Below are 10,901 nucleotides of genomic sequence, written 5' to 3' on the forward strand. Positions count from 1 at the left end.
CTAGGCAAGGCGGGAAATATGGGGAGAGAAGGAAAGGAACTGGATGTTTTGATTGCCAGTTCTCCCAACATCACAAAGACTCTCTTCTTCCTTCAATATAATACCTTATGCCACCAGACTTGAAATTTTGGGTTTAGACAACTTAGAACTTCGCCGTCTTCGGTCCGACCTAAGCGTAGTACATAAACTTATCTGCTACAATGTCTACCTGTCAATAAATACTTCAGCTTCAACCACAATACATGAGCACACAATAGATACTATAGTAACCTATAGTAAACCGCTCCAAACTTGATTGCAGAAAATACGACTTCAGTAACAGAGTTGTCAATGCCTGGAATGCACTACCTGACTCTATGGTTTCTTCCCCAAACCCCCAAAACTTTATCCTTAGACTGTCTACTGCTGACCTCACCTCAGGGGTGAAATGCTCCTGGTTCGGACCGGATCACCCAATCTGGTAGCAATGGCGGCAGGTGGTTCGGAGAACCAGTAGCAAAAATCCCTACCTCCCCCACATGCCCAGTTGAGCCACGCAATCATCAGAGGCTTTTTTTTTTTAAATTTTTAAAAGCATTTTTTCTACAATCTCTTTTGCCGAAAAATGCTTTTAAAAATTAAAAAAAAAAAGCCTCTGATGATCGCACGGCTCAGCTGGGATCGTTAGAGGCTTTTAAAAGCATTTTTTCTGCAACCTCTTCGGCCAAGGAGGTTGTAGAAAAAAATGCTTTTCAAAGCCTCTGACGATCCCAGCTGAGTTGCCTGATCTTCAGAGGCTTTTAAAAGCATTTTTTTCTGCAACCTCTTCAGCCAAAGAGGTTGTAGAAAAAATGCTTTTAAAAGGAAAAAAAGCCTCTGACGATCAGGCAACTCAGCTGGGATCGTCAGAGCCTTTTAAAAGCATTTTTTTTACAACCTCTTCGTCCGAAGCCATGCCCACAGAACCGGTAGTAACAAACTTTACATTTCACCACTGTCTCACCCCAATCCTAAGAGGTTTTTAAGGGGCATGCATAAGTGCACCAGCGTGCCTACGTCCCTGTCTTAATGTTCCCTTTTATTTGTATCCATTTCATGTATTCATAATCATGTTTATACTTATATCTGTTATCTAATACATGCTTGAAGAAAATAAATAAATAAAGCGCAGAAGGGGAATGCAGGTTTTCTGCTGTCAATTCTTCAATCTTTGTGGTGTTGCAGAAAGGAGGAATTCCCCACTCTCACTCTTCCCTCAACACACAAACTTCTGATGTCGACAGAATTTCTGTCCAGGCAGAATAAAGGTTGGAAGTGCAGCTATGGCTTCTTTAAGGCAGCATAGTATTTTTGTCTATTTCTTTAAATCAGATGAGACTATTATGCTGTCTTATGGAAGAGCTTAGTTTGTATCATAAAGCTCAGAAATTTAAGTACAAATCAGGAAATTCCTGATTCAAATAACACCTCTGCCGAACCCTCACAAGGTACAGCTAAGTAAGCCAGTCCTTAGAATATGGAGGATAATTCCCATTTAAAATAGCAAAGTCCCTAGGGGTACCACAAGAGGCTGTGATTTAAAAATATACATAATTTTTGAATTTTGTACATTATGCTAATGCTCACCATAGTCAGAATTTTTACACACTGTTACATGGCCTCCAATTTAGCCACATTACTACTATTGTAAATGTTGGAAAAAGAGAATTGTGTATGTCAAAGGTCTATGGTGATTCTCAGTCATCCAGCTCATGGTGGTCCCAATTTTCTTGGGTTTTTTTTTTCCCTTGAAGATATTTTGCTTCTCATTTATGGATGAGAAGTAAAATGTCTTCAAGGGAAAAAAACCAAGGAAGGCCAGCTGCCTTTTGAAAAGCACCTTTGGGACAGTGTAGGTTAGAAGTAAATTGAATTGTGTTGTTTTCATGTTTGTTTGTTTGTTTGTTTTTGTGGAATGGATTTCCTGAGACCTGAAAATTAGAGGGTATAAAGGCTGCCTTAGAGAGTCAAGAAAGTTGCAGACAGATCAAGAGTATTATGGGAAAATAAAATAGCAGATAATATGTCATCATTCAACTTAGTCTGCTGTGTTATCCAAAGGCTATTATTGAAGAAGGACTTAATCTGGATTCAAGTTGGAGAAATTTCTTGCTTGTCAAAAAAATTTGAGTTTGGAAAGGGGAGTAATCTTGCTACATTCATTAGATGTGAGTCAAAAGACGATCAGCTCCATTTTATATATCAACTTTCCCCATCATATCATTTTCCACATCTTGGGACCACAAATCCCAAACCTCCCCCCTCATATATTTAATAAAATCCTATTAATTCTAATCTCAACACATCTGGAAGGAACCAGGTTAGGAATGATAACATGGAGCTGTGACTGATCTATTGTAGATTGTTATTCACATATTTTAGTCTTTCAATAGGTATTATTGTGTGAAAATGGATATAACTTTGCTGCTTCAGTATTCGTAGTGTCAATCAGTCTATTCAGAAGTCTCTTATTTGCTTACATATCCACAATATTTTATAGGCAAATACAAAGTCTTCCATTTGCTTTTAAAAAGCTATTAAAACAGATTTACAGGATTCCCAGATTACTGGGAACAGATCACTGTTGGTTTGTTTTTCCCTCCATAAACATACCATGAATTTTATTTTCATATTTGGATTTCTCACACATCATTGTATTTGTTTTTAAAAAATGTAATCACACATCTGTTGCATGAAATGTTTCTTACATGTAACAATAATTTTAAAAATGATGATTTAAAAATGCAATCCTATCTATTGCATGGAATGTGCAATCTGTTCCTTTCAAGAGTCAAAGAACAAGAGATGCTGCTATTCCTGTTGTATAGCAATACAAAAAACTATTTCAGCAGAAGTATAAAACATGTTGCTATTTGAGCAACTTGAATTTTCCCCCCCTCCCAAAAAAACCCAGGCGTGCAGTACAAGCTATATTTTACCTCCCCAACAAACCCCTTAGTATTCTTCTTGACCAAGAACTGGATTAGTATAAGCATAACTAAATTTCAGGCTCCCAATAACTTTAGAGCCCATCAAAATATTTACATTGTACAGGATTAACTTGACTTCTAAGTTAGGAATTGGTAGAAATCTTATAGGCATGGCACAGCTATATTGGTTGATTATTTATTTATTTATTTATTTATTTATTTATTTATTTATTTATTTATTTATTGAATTCTATAGGGATTATGGAATTCATAGGGCCATCAAACTCAAACAGTGTGATTCTAAACAGTGTGCAACAGAAGAGTAACTATAAATCTAAAGACATTCAAGTCATGTAACATTACAATAATCATACAAGAATAACATCAAATGAAACTTGACTGTGTGCTTTCAGTACACAAGTGCCTCTTTATACCACTGGTATTTCAAATCTTTAGCATTTTCTTCTCAGTCTTTCACTCTTTGTGTAGCATTGGATAATACTGAAGCTGAGCAGTGTTGAGGATTCACAGAACTGTCAAATCTAGCCTGAGAATCACTGGTACTTATCAGTCACACCTCACAAGTCCAGATTCCAGTGGAGTGTACCAAGTGCTTTTACTGACATTTCTTCTCACCCTACTCTTTCCATCCACATAGCTATCCACATAGAAAAAACTAACTGGAAAGTTTGAACTAAATAAAAAAGACCATATTTTCTAAGTGTGATCTATCCAATTCTCTCAGTGTTTGAAAATGGCAACTTAGTAATTATTAACCATTGCAGAACCCTTTATGAAATAAAATACCCGAAAGCAAGTATTCCAACTCATTTCCCACTGAAAAGGTTATATGTCCACCTGTTTCTCCTCTACTATTACCTAAATAACCTCATGACAAAACTTGGGGGTTTCCAGCGTGAGTCATGGCTGACTGAAGACATCTCAATGAACAAGCGGAGACAACAACCACTGTGAAGAATGAAGGAAGGTAATAGACAAGTCCTTTGGATTTTTTCAGAGAAGGGGAGATTGGGAGATTGCCCATGAGTCCTCTCCGTCTAAATCTCCAGGGGATTCTGTTCCATTAGGCAGGCACTGCTACTAAAAAGAAAAAACTTGGCCATTCCACAAGACGGCATTAAATCTGATAGCAATAGCAATAGCACTTAGACTTTTATTCCACTTCATGGTGCTTTACAGCCCCCTCTAATCGGGTTTACAGAGTCAGCATATTTCCCCCAACAATCTGGGTCCTTACCAACCACAGAAGGATGGAAGGCTGAGTCCACCTCGAGCCACTCATAATCAAACTCCTGGAGTGAGCAGTGACTTAGTTTGCAATATTGCATTCTAACCACTGTGCCACCATGGCTCAGTGATGGAAGGGATCCTGAGCATGCCTTCTCTGCTAGATCTGCTGGGGAAAGCAGAAACAATGGGAGAAAGATGGTTCTGCAGGTACTCTGCAGGCCCTATGCTATGTAAGGCTTTACAAATGATAACCATCACCTTGAATTGAATTGAACCCAGAAGCCTACTCAGAACTAGTACAACTCATGGAGCAGTGATGATACAGTGGAATAAAAGAGAAGCCAAAAACTACTCATAAAACTACATTCTGGACCAATTGCAGCTTCCAAGTGTCCTTCAATGGTAGTTTGATGTACTACAGAGCATATTACAGTATTCCAAATAGGAGGTGATTAAGGCGAGACTCACCATGAGCAAGGACTCCAGATCCAAGTATGGATGGAACTAGCATGTGTAAGATGTGCAAAAGCCCCCTTGGCCATGGCTGTCATTTGATCTTTGCTCAGAAGATGAGGAAGACCTCTAAACTGGGCACCAACTTTAATTGGGAAAATGCACCATCATTCAGAATTAAGATATAAAGTCCCAAGAATTGGGGTGCCCTAAAACCCACACCCATTCAATCTTGCCAGGGTTGAGCCAACATCCAAGCAATGGTAAAGGTCTTTGCCCATTTCCTGGTTGGCCCAGAGTGGAGAAGTACAACTGGATATCATCAGCATACTGATGATAGTGCATCCCAACCTTGCACCCCATGGTTGATGATTACCTTGCCCGGTGGCTTCTTATAGACATTAAATAGAACAAGGGAAAAGAGTAGAGACCTTAGGCTCAACTTGCCTCCCTCTACATAACACTGATTGGAATCAGTTCTGGAGAAAGGAGGAGAACCACTGTAACACAGTGCCTTCCATGCCCAACCCACTAAACTGTTGCAGACTGATTCATAATCAATGATATCAAAGGTCACAGTGAGATCAAGAAGGACCAGGATGGATGCACTATCCCCATTTTAAATCCAACAGATGTCACTACCAAGTACTATCAATGTTGTCTCAACGCACTATTCAGTCCTGAATCCTAACTGAAAAGATTCCAGATAATTTGTTTCTTTCACTGCCTTCTGGAGTTATAATTCAACCACCTTCAGTAAAAATTGTCCAAATGCATTGGGTCCAGTATACTGTTAAGGAGGGGGAAACAACTTCCTCCTTCAAGAGACACACAGCCACCCACCTCCCAGAGGAGAAGTATTCACCTCTGCGCAAGCCCAGCCACTTCCAGCCCCCAAGAGACCTTAATCAACCAGGTAGGACAGAGATCTAAAATACAGGTGGCTGAATTCACCACTCCAAGGACCCTATCCAGTTCATTAGAACCAACAGAACTTTTAGCACTCTTTCCAGTTAACCAGGCAAGTCCGTCCCTCAGGCAATTCCAGAGAACCTGTACAACTGGATTCCAACTCTGAATAACTTTATCCAGTAGATGTCTAGAACAATCTTCTCAGGGGCCCTACAAGAGTTCCTGTGGCTCCTCCTTGCCCAGAAGGGACTGGGTCACCTTAAACAAAGCCACTGGCCAGCTCTCTCTGGACACCATAAGGGTAGAGAAATAACTATTCTTTACCAGAGATATCACATAAAGTAGTCCTTAAGGAAGGATTGTAACATGTCAACCAAATTCACTCTTTGTTTTTCATTGTTTCACATACTGTCATCGGGCCAAAAGAAAACATGTCTCGGACACCTTCTGCATACCACCTCTCTGGAAAGATGTGTTGCCATTTCCCCCATCAGTCTTCTCTTCTTAATACTGGGGATAGCAGATTTCTCCTTAAATATTTTTTTTTCTAATTTTGGCCCTCCAATTTGGCCTAGGGACACCATTTTCATAACTAAGGGATATTGGGTTTGGTTCAGTGATGGATGTAGCTTTAGGGGAAAAGTTTATTGCTTAACAAGTTGGGATAACTAATTCTCGCTTACAACACAACATTCTGTTCTGTTCCTGAAACCTGCAGACGATCATGATCAAGTTCTTAGAAATCAGAAAGAATTTCAGTGGATAATGAGATATCAATAACATTTAGATGCATTAATTTAAAAAAGTTGGGGATAGAAATCTGGGACTTCATTCAGCAGATAAGCAGAAAGGCAGCTGTTTTGGTTTAACCCACTTTGAAGAATTTGAAGCAATTCAAATTATATATTTTAAAAACTCATTAGATTTAGAATCTAAAATAGCATCACTGCTGTATTAATCACATAACCCAACCAGTGTGAAGCTAAAATGGTAACCATTAAGGCCAAATCATCATTATTCATCATGTAATTCTTTAGATTTAAAGCCAAGATTGCAGCATAATACTTTTCCTTATAATTTGTATCGAAGTTTTAATAGACATAGTAAAATTTAATATAAATTAAACTAAAAGAAAAAATATTCAAAAATTCAAAAAGTGCAGGGAAAAAAAGAGAGAGGAAAAAAATAGAAGAAAAAGACCAATAGAAAAAACATAAATCTCTGGTAGCTCTTAGTGGACTTTTTGTTTAGGACTGAATGAGGATTTGTTTATAGATGCAAATATCTTCTTCGATATTTTTTTCTCTGCTATATTTTTATTTTTTCTTTCGCAACATAATGGCTTTCCTAGACTAAGTACAAATCTCACCCTTTCACCTTACAATATAGCTGGGGATTATAGTTATGGCATGCTGTACATTTCATATTTTTTATAAATACATATATATATAAATATTTATAAATGCAGTAGTCACCTCTCGCCTTGACTACTGCAACGCTCTCTACATGGGGCTCCCCTTGAAGGGCATCCGGAGGCTCCAGCTGGTCCAGAACGCAGCAGCGCGGGTAGTGACAGGAGCAGCATGGCGCTCCCATGTAACACCGCTCCTGCGCGAGCTGCACTGGCTCCCGGTGGTCTTCAGGGTGCGCTTCAAGGTGTTGGTTATCACCTTTAAAGCGCTCCATGGCATAGGGCCTAGCTATCTTCGAGACCGCCTGCTGCTACCGACGACCTCCCATCGACCCGTGCGCTCCCACAGAGAGGGCCTCCTCAGGGTGCCATCAGCCAAACAATGTAGGCTGGTGACCCCCAGGGGGAGAGCCTTCTCTGTGGGGGCACCTACCCTCTGGAATCAGTTGCCCCCAGAGATAAGAAGAATCCAAGACCTCAGGGCCTTCCGCCGTGCCCTTAAAACCCACTTTTTCTAGCAAGCCGGGCTGGCTTAAGAAGAAATTTTTAAATTTTTTAAATGTTTTAATTGGTTTGTGATTTTTAAATTTTTGGGCCAAATTTATATATATTTTAATTGTTCTTAATATTTGTATTTCATGTTCTTAATTCTGGCTGTGCACCACCCTGAGTCCTTAGGGAGAAGAGCGGTATATAAATTGAAAAAAAAAAAAATAAATAAAAAAAATAACATAATGCAGGTGGAATTCACCATTTTAAATAGTCCAATTGGAAAAGATGTCACCCAGTCCAAATATGAATGGTATGAATTCAAATGTTAAAGGTATGGCTCCACCCAGAGATTAGACTCTTAATTGACTAATATAGTGTGACCTGCCACAATCCCTAGAAACACCAGAACTAATGGAGCAAAGGTTTTGGAATTTCCCCATAGTCTGTCCTGTTCAGAAGTAACTAAGCAGGTCTACATCAATAGTTGGAGTCTCCTAAAACAGAAGGAACTGGTAAAAACAGCTGATTTAATGCGGCTTGCAGGTCAAAGCTGAGATGTGACACAATAATTCCATGATTGGAACTGGAGATACTTCTCAAGATGCTTTTTACTCAGTATAAGACAGTTAAGGAAATAGTTTTCAAAATACATCTTTCAATTAGCATATATTTTTTGTGAACACCCTGGAAAAATGGTATTTTGTTTACAGATCAAAGTTTTCTTTTCACCTAGGCATAGGTGAGCTATTCAGTCTCTCTTATTGTATTTGTAATGTTATTTTTAGTTTGATTACTAAAATATTTATGCTTTGTAGTTAAACCTTATCTTCTAGGAAAGATTATCTTCTGTTATGAATGGGAGGTTTAGAAAAAGATGATTTGAAGGTCAAATTGTACATGAGAATAATCATGCCATTGGCATTTTTGAATTATTGGATACAGAAGTCCATATTTTTCTTCTCCTTGAGCAATCAGCAACTAATGGCCCCTCCAGGTGTGAAGAGAGAATTTTGAAAATCTTTTAGGGAAACTGTAGGACTGGAGTGGAAATTCCCCCCCTCCTGCTGACAATATACACTGCTCAAAAAAATAAAGGGAACACAAGCAGAAGACATCCGAGATCTGAATGAATGAAATAGCCTTATTAAATACTTTGTTCGTTACATACAGTAGTTTTATGTTCCCTTTAGTTGTTTGAGCAGTGTATAAACTACTGTATGTAAAGAACAAAGTATTTAATAAGGCTATTTCATTCATTCAGATCTCGGATGTCTTCTGCTTGTGTTCCCTTTATTTTTTTGAGCAGTATACTTGGCTACAGTTAAAATTTTAGAAGACAAAAACTGAATCCATTCAACACCCAAAATTACCCTCAAATGGGGTTGGGTCCTTTGCCATTCAGTGTATTGTGAAATCTTTTTCTTAGGCTGTGTAAACTAGGCTAGTACACTAACGAATAAAACGCTTCTCAGTTTGGGCAGAGCTTGTTAGAAGAATATAGCAATTGTGTTTTGATTACCTGGGATTAGAGTATTATGTGAACCCAATCACAGAGGCCCAATCAGTATTCATAAGGAAATGACCTGATGTTTTCAAATAATTGCTAGGACATGTGTCGAGATTAAAGCTTGCAAAGCGTTCAATGCAGCGCCCATATAGTAATAAACATTGAAATCCCTTTAACTGAAAAAGCATATCCACAACCAAACCCCACTGTGCTAAGTCCCTAGACTTGATTAATCTGTACAATCTTGTATTTATTGAGCACTTAACATTTGGAGAGGATATCAAGTCTCCAGTTGAAGAAGGAAATACTATCTTTCTGGGTAGCTCTTTAATAACTCCACTCTTAAGTCTTAAAAAAAAAAAGTTAGAGCTGCAATATAATAGCAGACATAGGTAAGAGAATCTACAGGCTCTTTTAGCACACAGATCTAAAAGGTAACTCAAGGCTGTTGCTGCCAATTAGCAGGGTTCCTATAGAGGTAGAAAGTCACTAAGCTATCATATTGTCAGGTATTTCCCTGGGAAACCACCTGTTGAATGCCTATCTTAAGGATAAACCTCCTTGAGGATAAATATGTCTCCTTGTTTACTGTAAATACATAGAATATTAGAAACTCGAGTTCAAAACCGCATTCATTCTTGAAGTTCAGGAATGGAACCTCAATGGCTCCCTCTACATTATCAGTTGTTCTAGGTGAACAGAAAATAAGCTCTTGTTATATACCCCTCCAAGCACCTTGAAAGAATTAAAGTGATAGTTTCCCAGGATGGATGTGGTGAGCTATGAGAAAAAGAATTATCCGCTAAATTTGATCAACTCAAAAACCTGGGAGCTGCATTGGCCATAAGACTGTCAATCTCTCTTAGCTTTTACAATCACTGCAACTGTAGCTACTCCTCTAGTCATTCACATTCCAAGCATATGTTCTACATATTCTAATATCTATTAAAGGACCCAGGCACCTCCACATACAAGAATTGCATGCCTTGTTTCTCCAGGAAACAGCAAACTCAATAGACCTTGAAGACTGGTTTTCAGTACACAGGTCACCAGTTCAACCAAATAATTAGCTACTTGAGTGCTGCACACCTGCACAGTGCACCTGCTATGTGCATGAATTAGCAGAGTATAACCTTGAAAGTCAACTAAACATGCTCTTGGGATTTAAAAATAGAGATTTTTAACTCTGAAGCCCGTCAATGTGGGGTGGAGGAGTGGGGCCATGTTGGTTACCTCCTTCAAGTCTAGTTCTTAAAAAAAAAAACTTGCTACCCAGCCTCACTTTATTGTTTTCAAAATATAATTCATTCTAGCAAACTATAGCTTATTCCCCTAAAAATGTATTTGGTGTCAGGAGGAAAGGTATTAGCAAAACTGGAAAATCTAGATACTTTGCTTTCAGAATCCCTATGAAACAAATCTGAAGGCATCTAACCAGGGCTTTTTAGATACAGCCTAACTGTCAGAATAAAGATAGACAGTTTTTATATTGTGCTCTCTAGCAACTAAGCTAGATTTTTAAAAGAAGAAAAAGCTATACTCACAAACTCAGGAAGAACAAGAATGTCAGGAAACGAAGCCAGGACTGAAGCCCCACTGGGTAAAGCAGCTGTGGCAGTCGCTGAAGACATTGTGCTGTTTCCTTTTCAAAATCACACAGACAAGTCCTCACTCTACACAGCTAGATTCTAGTTTCCTTTCTTCTTCTTGGGTATGTGAGACCTTAACTGTTCAGCTACCTTAAAGTTGCCTGCCCTCCAGGGATGGAGCTTAGTATAGGTGTGGCTAACCAACCAGAGGTACCTGCCCATACTCTTTATGTGACCTTAGGAAAGTAAAAAGACTGTTCCAAAGAATACATCTTTTTTGCTGTCTCATAATTCCGCAACCACTTTTGAATGTTCATGTGTAGAGGGCAATATAACTA

General features: G+C 38.7%; 1 protein-coding gene across 1 annotated transcript in view; it reads right to left on the minus strand.

The window, feature by feature from the left end:
• The window catches only part of MAL (mal, T cell differentiation protein), a 36,779-nt gene extending 26,174 nt beyond the window's left edge, over positions 1–10,605 (minus strand). The window contains exon 1 of the mRNA XM_070947974.1: positions 10,519–10,605. Within this exon, the coding sequence (XP_070804075.1) occupies positions 10,519–10,605 (87 nt within the window). The remainder of the gene's footprint in view (positions 1–10,518) is intronic.
• Between the last annotated feature and the right edge of the window lie 296 nt (positions 10,606–10,901).

This window comes from Pituophis catenifer, unplaced genomic scaffold, assembly GCF_029215685.1.
Source record: "Pituophis catenifer annectens isolate HBS135680 unplaced genomic scaffold, rPitCat1.0.hap2 SCAF_1, whole genome shotgun sequence".
NCBI classification, from domain to species: Eukaryota; Metazoa; Chordata; class Lepidosauria; order Squamata; family Colubridae; genus Pituophis; species Pituophis catenifer.